General features: G+C 47.4%; 1 protein-coding gene across 4 annotated transcripts in view; it reads left to right on the forward strand.

Moving 5' to 3' along the window:
• The window catches only part of LOC129851449 (protein kinase C and casein kinase substrate in neurons protein 1-like), a 43,294-nt gene extending 35,360 nt beyond the window's left edge, over positions 1-7,934 (forward strand). For 3 of the 4 annotated variants that reach the window (XM_055917996.1, XM_055917998.1, XM_055917997.1), the window contains 4 exons: positions 76-196; positions 359-561; positions 4,344-4,552; positions 5,228-7,934. In XM_055917996.1, the coding sequence (XP_055773971.1) occupies positions 76-196; positions 359-561; positions 4,344-4,552; positions 5,228-5,337 (643 nt within the window). In that variant the 3' untranslated portion in view covers positions 5,338-7,934. Of the gene's footprint in view, positions 1-75; positions 197-358; positions 562-4,343; positions 4,553-4,902; positions 4,963-5,227 lie in introns of all 4 variants that reach the window. The other variant, XM_055918000.1, reaches the window with a different exon arrangement.
• Positions 7,935-9,446: the final 1,512 nt, after the last annotated feature.

The following is a 9,446-nucleotide window of genomic DNA, read 5'->3' on the forward strand; positions in this document are numbered from 1 at the left end:
AATGATACACTACACTGAGTCCAGATGAATGTGTCAGAACAGAGGTGTAACTTCTCTCTGTCTATCCGTCTTCAGTTACGCCACAGTGTACAGAGACCTGGAGCGCACCATCACCTCTGCCAGTGCACAAGATGACCTGAAGTGGTTCAGCAACAACCACGGCCCTGGTATGCATATGAACTGGCCCCAGTTTGAGGTACACAACCACTTCTTCCCAGTTAGCCTAACAATGCGTGTGTTTAATTGATCGTTTTCAACTCATGGAATTAATTTCAATTCACTTCCTCCATTGACTGAATGGGAAAAACTAGGAATTGACTTGTAACTGTGGCTTGCTCCCCGCCTTCCTTCCTTCCAGGAGTACAATCCAGAGCTCACTCACATGATCAGCAAACGAGAGAAGTCGAAGAAAGGGGCAGACGGTATAATACTGACTAGCGTGACAGCAGCACCGAACCACGTGGCAGCACCGGACCATGTGGCAGCACCGGACCATGTGGCAGCACCGGACCATGTGGCAGCACCGGACCATGTGGCAGCACCGGCTGGAGACAGGGGCAGGTTGGTCTCATAGACAGGGGCAGGTTGGTCTCACAGACAGGGGCAGGTTGGTCTCACAGACAGGGGCAGGTGTTGTCTCATAGACAGGGGCAGGTTGGTCTCACAGACAGGGGCAGGTTGGTCTCACAGACAGGGGCAGGTTGGTCTCACAGACAGGGGCAGATTGGTCTCACAGACAGGGGCAGGTTGGTCTCACAGACAGGGGCAGGTTGGTCTCACAGACAGGGGCAGGTTGGTCTCACAGACAGGGGCAGGTTGGTCTCACAGACAGGGGGAGGTTGGTCTCACAGACAGGGACAGGTTGGTCTCACAGACAGGGGCAGGTTGGTCTCACAGACACGGGCAGGTTGGTCTCACAGACAGGGGCAGGTTGGTCTCATAGACAGGGGCAGGTTGGTCTCATAGAGAGGGGCAGGTTGGTCTCATAGAGAGGGGCAGGTTGGTCTCACAGACAGGGGCAGGTTGGTCTCACAGACAGGGGCAGGTTGGTCTCACAGACAGGGGCAGGTTGTTCTCACAGACAAGGGCAGGTTGGTCTCACAGACAGGGGCAGGTTGGTCTCACAGACAGGGGCAGGTTGGTCACAGACAGGGGCAGGTTGGTCTCATAGAGAGGGGCAGGTTGGTCTCACAGACAGGGGCAGGTTGGTCTCACAGACAGGGGCAGGTGTTGTCTCATAGACAGGGGTAGGTTGGTCTCACAGACAGGGGCAGGTTGGTCTCACAGACAGGGGCAGGGGTTGTCTCATAGACAGGGGCAGGTTGGTCTCACAGACAGGGGCAGGTGTTGTCTCATAGACAGGGGCAGGTTGGTCTCACAGACAGGGGCAGGTTGGTCTCACAGACAGGGGCAGGTGTTGTCTCACAGGCAGGGGCAGGTTGGTCTCACAGACAGGGGCAGGTGTTGTCTCATAGACAGGGGCAGGTTGTTCTCACAGACAGGGGGAGGTTGGTCTCACAGACAGGGGCAGGTTGGTCTCACAGACAGGGGGAGGTTGGTCTCACAGACAGGGGAAGGTTGGTCTCACAGACAGGGGAAGGTTGGTCTCACAGACAGGGGGAGGTTGGTCTCACAGACAGGGGCAGGTTGGTCTCACAGACAGGGGCAGGTTGTTCTCACAGACAGGGGCAGGTGTTGTCTCATAGACAGGGGCAGGTTGGTCTCACAGACAGGGGCAGGTGTTGTCTCATAGACAGGGGCAGGTTGGTCTCACAGACAGGGGCAGGTGTTGTCTCATAGACAGGGGCAGGTTGGTCTCACAGACAGGGGCAGGTTGGTCTCACAGACAGGGGCAGGTGTTGTCTCATAGACAAGGGCAGGTTGTTCTCACAGACAGGGGCAGGTTGGTCTCACAGACAGGGGCAGGTTGGTCTCACAGACAGGGGCAGGTTGGTCTCACAGACAGGGGAAGGTTGGTCTCACAGACAGGGGGAGGTTGGTCTCACAGACAGGGGGAGGTTGGTCTCACAGACAGGGGCAGGTTGGTCTCACAGACAGGGGCAGGTTGTTCTCACAGACAGGGGCAGGTTGTTCTCACAGACAAGGGCAGGTTGGTCTCACAGACAGGGGCAGGTTGGTCTCACAGACAGGGGCAGGTTGGTCACAGACAGGGGCAGGTTGGTCTCAGAGAGGGGCAGGTTGGTCTCACAGACAGGGGCAGGTTGGTCTCACAGACAGGGGCAGGTGTTGTCTCATAGACAGGGGTAGGTTGGTCTCACAGACAGGGGCAGGTTGGTCTCACAGACAGGGGCAGGTGTTGTCTCATAGACAGGGGCAGGTTGGTCTCACAGACAGGGGCAGGTGTTGTCTCATAGACAGGGGCAGGTTGGTCTCACAGACAGGGGCAGGTTGGTCTCACAGACAGGGGCAGGTGTTGTCTCACAGGCAGGGGCAGGTTGGTCTCACAGACAGAGGCAGGTTGGTCTCACAGACAGGGGCAGGTGTTGTCTCATAGACAGGGGCAGGTTGTTCTCACAGACAGGGGGAGGTTGGTCTCACAGACAGGGGCAGGTTGGTCTCACAGACAGGGGGAGGTTGGTCTCACAGACAGGGGGAGGTTGGTCTCACAGACAGGGGAAGGTTGGTCTCACAGACAGGGGGAGGTTGGTCTCACAGACAGGGGCAGGTTGTTCTCATAGACAGGGGCAGGTTGGTCTCACAGACAGGGGCAGGTTGTTCTCACAGACAGGGGCAGGTGTTGTCTCATAGACAGGGGCAGGTTGGTCTCACAGACAGGGGCAGGTGTTGTCTCATAGACAGGGGCAGGTTGGTCTCACAGACAGGGGCAGGTGTTGTCTCATAGACAGGGGCAGGTTGGTCTCACAGACAGGGGCAGGTTGGTCTCACAGACAGGGGCAGGTGTTGTCTCATAGACAAGGGCAGGTTGTTCTCACAGACAGGGGCAGGTTGGTCTCACAGACAGGGGCAGGTTGGTCTCACAGACAGGGGCAGGTTGGTCTCACAGACAGGGGAAGGTTGGTCTCACAGACAGGGGGAGGTTGGTCTCACAGACAGGGGCAGGTTGGTCTCACAGACAGGGGCAGGTTGGTCTCACAGACAGGGGCAGGTTGGTCTCACAGACAGGGGCAGGTTGGTCTCACAGACAGGGGAAGGTTGGTCTCACAGACAGGGGCAGGTTGGTCTCACAGACAGGGGCAGGTTGGTCTCACAGACAGGGGCAGGTTGGTCTCATAGACAGGGGCAGGTTGGTCTCACAGACAGGGGCAGGTTGGTCTCATAGAGAGGGGCAGGTTGGTCTCATAGAGAGGGGCAGGTTGGTCTCACAGACAGGGGCAGGTTGGTCTCACAGACAGGGGCAGGTTGGTCTCCATCACCACGGTTACCTTCTGTAATAGAACAAACATGCCTTTCTAACATGTAGAGTCACTGTGAGTGTCATCACAGAGACAATTTTCATGTTTTATTAATACTAACAGCAGAATGTATCTATTTTTACGATGTCAGGGGTGTAATAGGCATTGTGCAATAGTAAGTAAGTAAGCCTTGTCCGATGTGTAGTGTGTAAGGGGTTAAATAGTAAATATGCCTTGTGCGAGCCAGAACAGCCCATAGGTGCAATAGGCAATGTATGAATTCTGTGTATGAGATGTTATATCTGTTTTCATACAGATGGCATCAGTTGTTTGCTCAAGACTATTTCCTCTTGTAATGGGGGCTAGAACATTTATCTTATCTAATGTCCAGGAGGTGGCAGCAATGATTCATGTTGATATAAAGTTAACAGTTCATAAATACGAAGCATGCGATGTTATTGCAAACTACAGTATCACTACGATGTCGATTAGGGCAGCCCCCCGCACCTCTCTGATGGGGTTAAATGCAGAATATTTAGGTTGAATGCATTCAGTTGTTCAACTGACCAGGTATCCCCTTTCCCTTTCCAATAACCTGTTGTGAAATGTCACAGTTGTGTTTGGTAATATCTCCACAAGGGCTGTTTAGTGGCCAGAAGATGATGTCACCCAGTTGTTTTAGTATTATTATGTTATTATAGCAGAACAAAGAAGTGGTGGCGGGGCATATACTGTTGCAAGTTTTCTCGTGCTGGGTTGACATGAATAAAGAGATCAGCTCATAAAAGTGAAACATCCAGTTTGTGTCTCCAATTCACTCAGCCCTTTCTCCTGTGTGCTGGTCACATGACGACCATGTTGTTGGATAGTGATCCTAGTTACTGGAGGAAGCTTGTGATGAAACTGTTCTTCAACCGAACAATGATGATGATGATGGTCTATGATGTTGAAACGTCTCCTCCTCCACAGTGTGAGCAGCTCTGATAAGAACCAGGCCTACTCCTCCCAGGACCAGTCGGCAGAGTGGTCAGACGATGAGCAGGCCGCGCCAAACTCCGGCTCAGACACCAATGGGGGTGGGGCCAACCCCTTTGAGGAGGAGTCAGCGAAGGGCGTACGGGTGAAGGCGCTGTACGATTACGACGGGCAGGAACAGGACGAACTCACCTTTAAAGCAGGTGAGCCTCCCAACGAGAACTAACATCTCTATTTGGTTGTGATTCTGTGTTTGTCATGTTGTCATGTATCTTTTGAAAATGTTATGCCAAAAAATCTATTTCCCATTTGGGACAATACTGCTACTACTACTGCTGCTATGACTACAACTACTTGTGAACTTTTTAGAAACGGAATCTGTTGATTGGGTACCACAAGAAAGACACTAAATTGTGCACTGAACTTTTCAATTATATTTGTTTTGATATATATGATTTAAAACCAATCATCTAACTAACCCACAGTAGGATAAAAGGTTTCCAAACATAAAAATCAGTTTTTTTGTCTCATTACCTTTTTTCATCCCAAAAAGAAAACAAACAATAGCAACATCCACGGCCCTGGCATGCATATGAACTGGCATCAGTTTGAGGTACAGTTTGCAAAAAGTTGACATACACACCTCAAATTTAACCCAAATTTCAACCAAAAATCAACAACAGAGTTTCAAGGTTTGGTTGATTTCATATTGAATTCAAATTGAATTCATGTTTGTTGATAACTCATCAAATATCAATCCAAATTATATGTTGATCTGATGTCTCCCTCTCTCCTTCCCTTCCTCTCTCTCCATCTCTCTCCATCTCGCTCTCCCTCTATCTCTCCCTCTCCATCTCGCGCTCCGTCCTTTCTCACAGGAGACGAGCTAACTAAACTAGAAGACGAGGATGAGCAGGGCTGGTGTAAAGGCCTGTTGGACAGTGGCAAGTTGGGTTTATATCCTGCTAATTACGTAGAGCCCATCTAGTTGGGTTCATATCCTGCTAATTACGTAGAGACCATTTTGTTGGGCTTATATCCTGCTAATTACGTAGAGCACATCTAGTTGCTTGGGTCACCCAGACTGAACCGTCCAATCATACTGCACATTGCCAGAGACTTCAAAGCAATGCTTCCCTGTTCCCCCTCTTTGCCTGACCAACCAACACACTGACTGAACAGTCTTTATTTAAACACTCCCCTAGGACCCACATCAGAGAAACCCAGCACCAACATAACCAACACATATCAGCTACAACACTGGGATTGTTACCACAGTCAAACCATGGCAGTATGTGTGTACCAACAACACCACAACACCTACGAGTGCAGGAAAAATATTCTGCCGTGTTCTATTCCAATGTTGTGCTGTGGTTATGATGACATTTACCTGGCAGTATGTAAGTATGTTCCCTCGTAACACTAGTGATATGATATAGTCAATGGTGCCTGCATAGCCAGAATAAGCTATGCACTGTGCATTGTAAATATTAGCAGATTCTTTTTTTTTTTTTTGCAATCTGGATGCTATGCGAAACTGTACAGTCCTGTTTTTTTTCTTTTTCATCTGTCATTCCATGTAAGGTTTTAAATATGCTGTACAGTACAAAAGATTCTCACTGTTTTTCTATCTTTTCTATGTGAGTTGCTCCTGTGTTGAGTGTTATGCAGTGTTTGGTGTTTTCCCCCTGAGCAACAGCAGCAGCATGTCCTACTGGATCACAGTAATGACATTTAGCTGCAAGATCCTTGACAAATCACTGTCGAGCAGAGCAGTTCTACACTGTTGAGCCTTGTTCAGTGTAACGGTATACAACAGTGTTTCTCTACCCACCGTTGTACCAGGGACTGATAAGCTATGGTTCCTTGGATGACTGTTTATGTTGAAAACCTGCTCTCAAGATCAGATGAAATCGGTGTCAGTCAGATAAACATCTGATGGACCACTCAGCAATGTCCCAGGGACCGGTGCCCGCCGGACCCAGGATCCTGGGAATGAGAAACACTGGTATAGAATACACACTTTCCCCAAGGCAGCATTGAGTGTACTTGTAGTACCTCTGACCGTGTTCCTCATGTGCCTGTCATTTCCTGTGTCATTTCCTGACCTCACTGCTTTCTGGACTCATCACTTCTAGTACCTCTGACCATGTGTTGGGTTTAGGTGTGAGAGCATGTGAACAACAACCCCTTCCTTTTATCTGGTTACATGTTTACAACAGTGGCTTTTTCGAAGGGTCAGGGTTCAAACATTAATTAGCCTACGTGGGCCTCCACAAAGGTTCAGCACAAATACAAAATTGATCCAACACCACCCTACTCCATCAATGGTGACACGGGAATAGGCTTGTCATCAGAAAAGGACTGTCGCTGACCAAATTAAAGGAGCCAAAGAAATGTGGGAATATGAGCGAATTCTGGGAATTTGCTGTATGTATGATCACATTTACAGTAACAACCCAACGAGAGCCCCACTTCCCCATGGGAAATACTAGATCCTGTCTCCTCTGGCTCAACACTGTAACCATAACAACTGTTTTTGTTGCCATGGCTTCAGTTTATTATGCGACTTCTATGTCCTGTCTTTTTTATGAATGAAAATGATAAGTCACCTTTAATGTGTCCCAGCTCAGTCTCCACCTTGCTATCTCTGATCTAACAGTCATTGCATGCTCGATCACCATAAATAAGCATTGAATTCTACTGTGAGCTTACTGTACAAATTGACCAAACTTTGTTTATGTTTTTATTCTGTCAGTTGAATCCTAAACATAATCTTATGGAAACTGATGCCAATGATTTGGGTCTCTTAACTGGCAAAATGTTCAATTTTCAATGTTTTTTAACATCTCCAAATAATTAGGAGAATTTGAATCTATACAACACACAATCCTGTTAAATCTTAATCCTTATATTTTGAGCTAGTAAATCAAACAGAATCTTCAGCAGAGATTATACTTGTAATATGTGTGACTGTTATATGACACAGCTGTAGTGTTCGTTTCCTTAGCAACCCTGGGAGGTAGTGAAGGCTGTAATAGCCTGACTGCTCTCTCAACACAAGAGGTGTGTACTCTTACTGACATGGGGACAAAAAGCGACAGTATAAAGTGCACTGCAAAAAAAGGCAGAAAGCGGAGCCTCCACTGAAATATTGATGAGGAAACTGAATTTTCTGCTGCTAGAAGTTTATTCTGGAGATCTGGGATATATGGCTGTCGGGGTAAATTTTGGGACTGCACACATCCGATTGTGGGGTAAAACACTTTAACCATCAGCTCTCAAAATGAGAGCTCTGAAACACAAGCCTAGCTAACTCCGTAAATGCTTTACCTGAACCACCACTCATACTCACAACACACACTCTAACAGGGAGAGAAAGAGAGCATGCATATTTAACGATGCATTTACCTTGTATTTTACCTCGTTTTGCGTACTGTATGTAGGGGAACCAGTGGTCGGACATGTGGGAAAGCCCTAGTGGTCTAGAAGTCTGTCTGTTTAGAATAATAGCTATTTACTCTACAAACTGTAGTGCCCGTTCATCTGCATACAACAAAATAAAATGCTTCATCAAAACATTGATATGACTATTGTGATGATGATATGTCCATGCATTCTGTGGATAGAGGGGTGGTATACATCCATTAAAATAAATCCCCGGTGCTGGATCCAAGAGGATAATGTAAAACAAAAAAGTTAATCTGCACCCTTGTATGATGCTCCAAAAATATGCACTCTGTGGACATGTAAACGTGCACTCTTAGAAAAAAGCGTTATGCGGTTGTCCCCATAAGTGAACCCTTTTTGGTTCCATGTAGAACTCTTTTGGGATCCAGTTAGAACTGTTTTGGAAAGGGTTCTACATGGAAACCCAAAATATTCTACCTGGAACCAAAAGTTTCTTCAAAGGGTTCTCCTATGGGGACAGTCGAATAACCCTTTTTGGTTCTAGATAGCAATTTTTTTTCTAAGAGTGTAGTGTCCATTTATGTATACTCTAGACCCGGGGTATTCAACGTCTAACCCTACTAGTTCCGTAGCCTGCTGGTTTTCTGTTCAACCCGATAATGAATTGTACACACCTGGTATCCCAGGTCTAAATCAGTCTCTAATTAGAGGGGGACAATGAAAAAAATACAGTGGAACTGGCTTCGAGGTCCAGAGTTGAGTTTGAGGGCTCTAGACTATGTGGAGGACCCCATTTAATATGGAACCAGCGTTAAAACACTTTACTTAAAGCCTGGAGATATAGCACTCTACAGCTGATCATTGGCATATATGAGCCTTTATAACATGTTGAATCATTGTTTTACCTGCAGGCTGTAAGTAAAGTGTTACACAACTCACCACTAGAGGTCATCAGTAAACTTCAGCTCCTACCAGAGTATGCGAGTCGTGCGGACCTGGAACCCGAGCTTGTCCAATTTGATTGGAACTTGGAGCAAGATTCCCCAAGGCTGGAGCGTCAGCCTTCTCGCCCGCTCCAATTTGGCTCCAGTAGCGCTCACACCACGAGCTCAGGGCATGCCCGCTCTAGCATGCATTTGTAGTCTACTAGTGTGCTGCTAATAGTCCCTTGCTTTAGCTACTGTCATGGAATTCGCTAAATGTTTTCATTAAAAAAAACGGATAAAACGCACAGGTGCCAAATCAAGGTGACTTACAAAGATGAGGACCAAGAGCAAGAGGGAGTGTGGTGATGTAGTGGCCACTGTTATGTGTCAAGCTTGGATACCACCTGCTGGTATGGTGCTAAACTGTTAGGTTATAGACCGGATGCCATTGTTCTACCCGCGAGATATCGCAGTTGTTACACGCTGGCTACATGAAACAACTAAAGAATCATTGTGGAATCTAAAAAGATGGTGTACGTACTACGTGCACATGCTAAAAGAAAGGAACGAGGGGGGCAGATAACTAAGTGTTTCATTGTAGCAAAGTATTTATAAACAAAAAAATATTTTCTCTTAAACGTTTCGTTCATTTTCGATATATTATCTATACAACAGGTCATAATTGATTTTGGCCCAATAGGCCTGACTTATTCCCACATTCAAGGAGCTTTCCGTTTTGATTTGGTTATTTTGCCTAAAA

The sequence above is a fragment of the Salvelinus fontinalis genome, chromosome 3, assembly GCF_029448725.1.
Source record: "Salvelinus fontinalis isolate EN_2023a chromosome 3, ASM2944872v1, whole genome shotgun sequence".
Lineage (NCBI taxonomy): Eukaryota > Metazoa > Chordata > Actinopteri > Salmoniformes > Salmonidae > Salvelinus > Salvelinus fontinalis.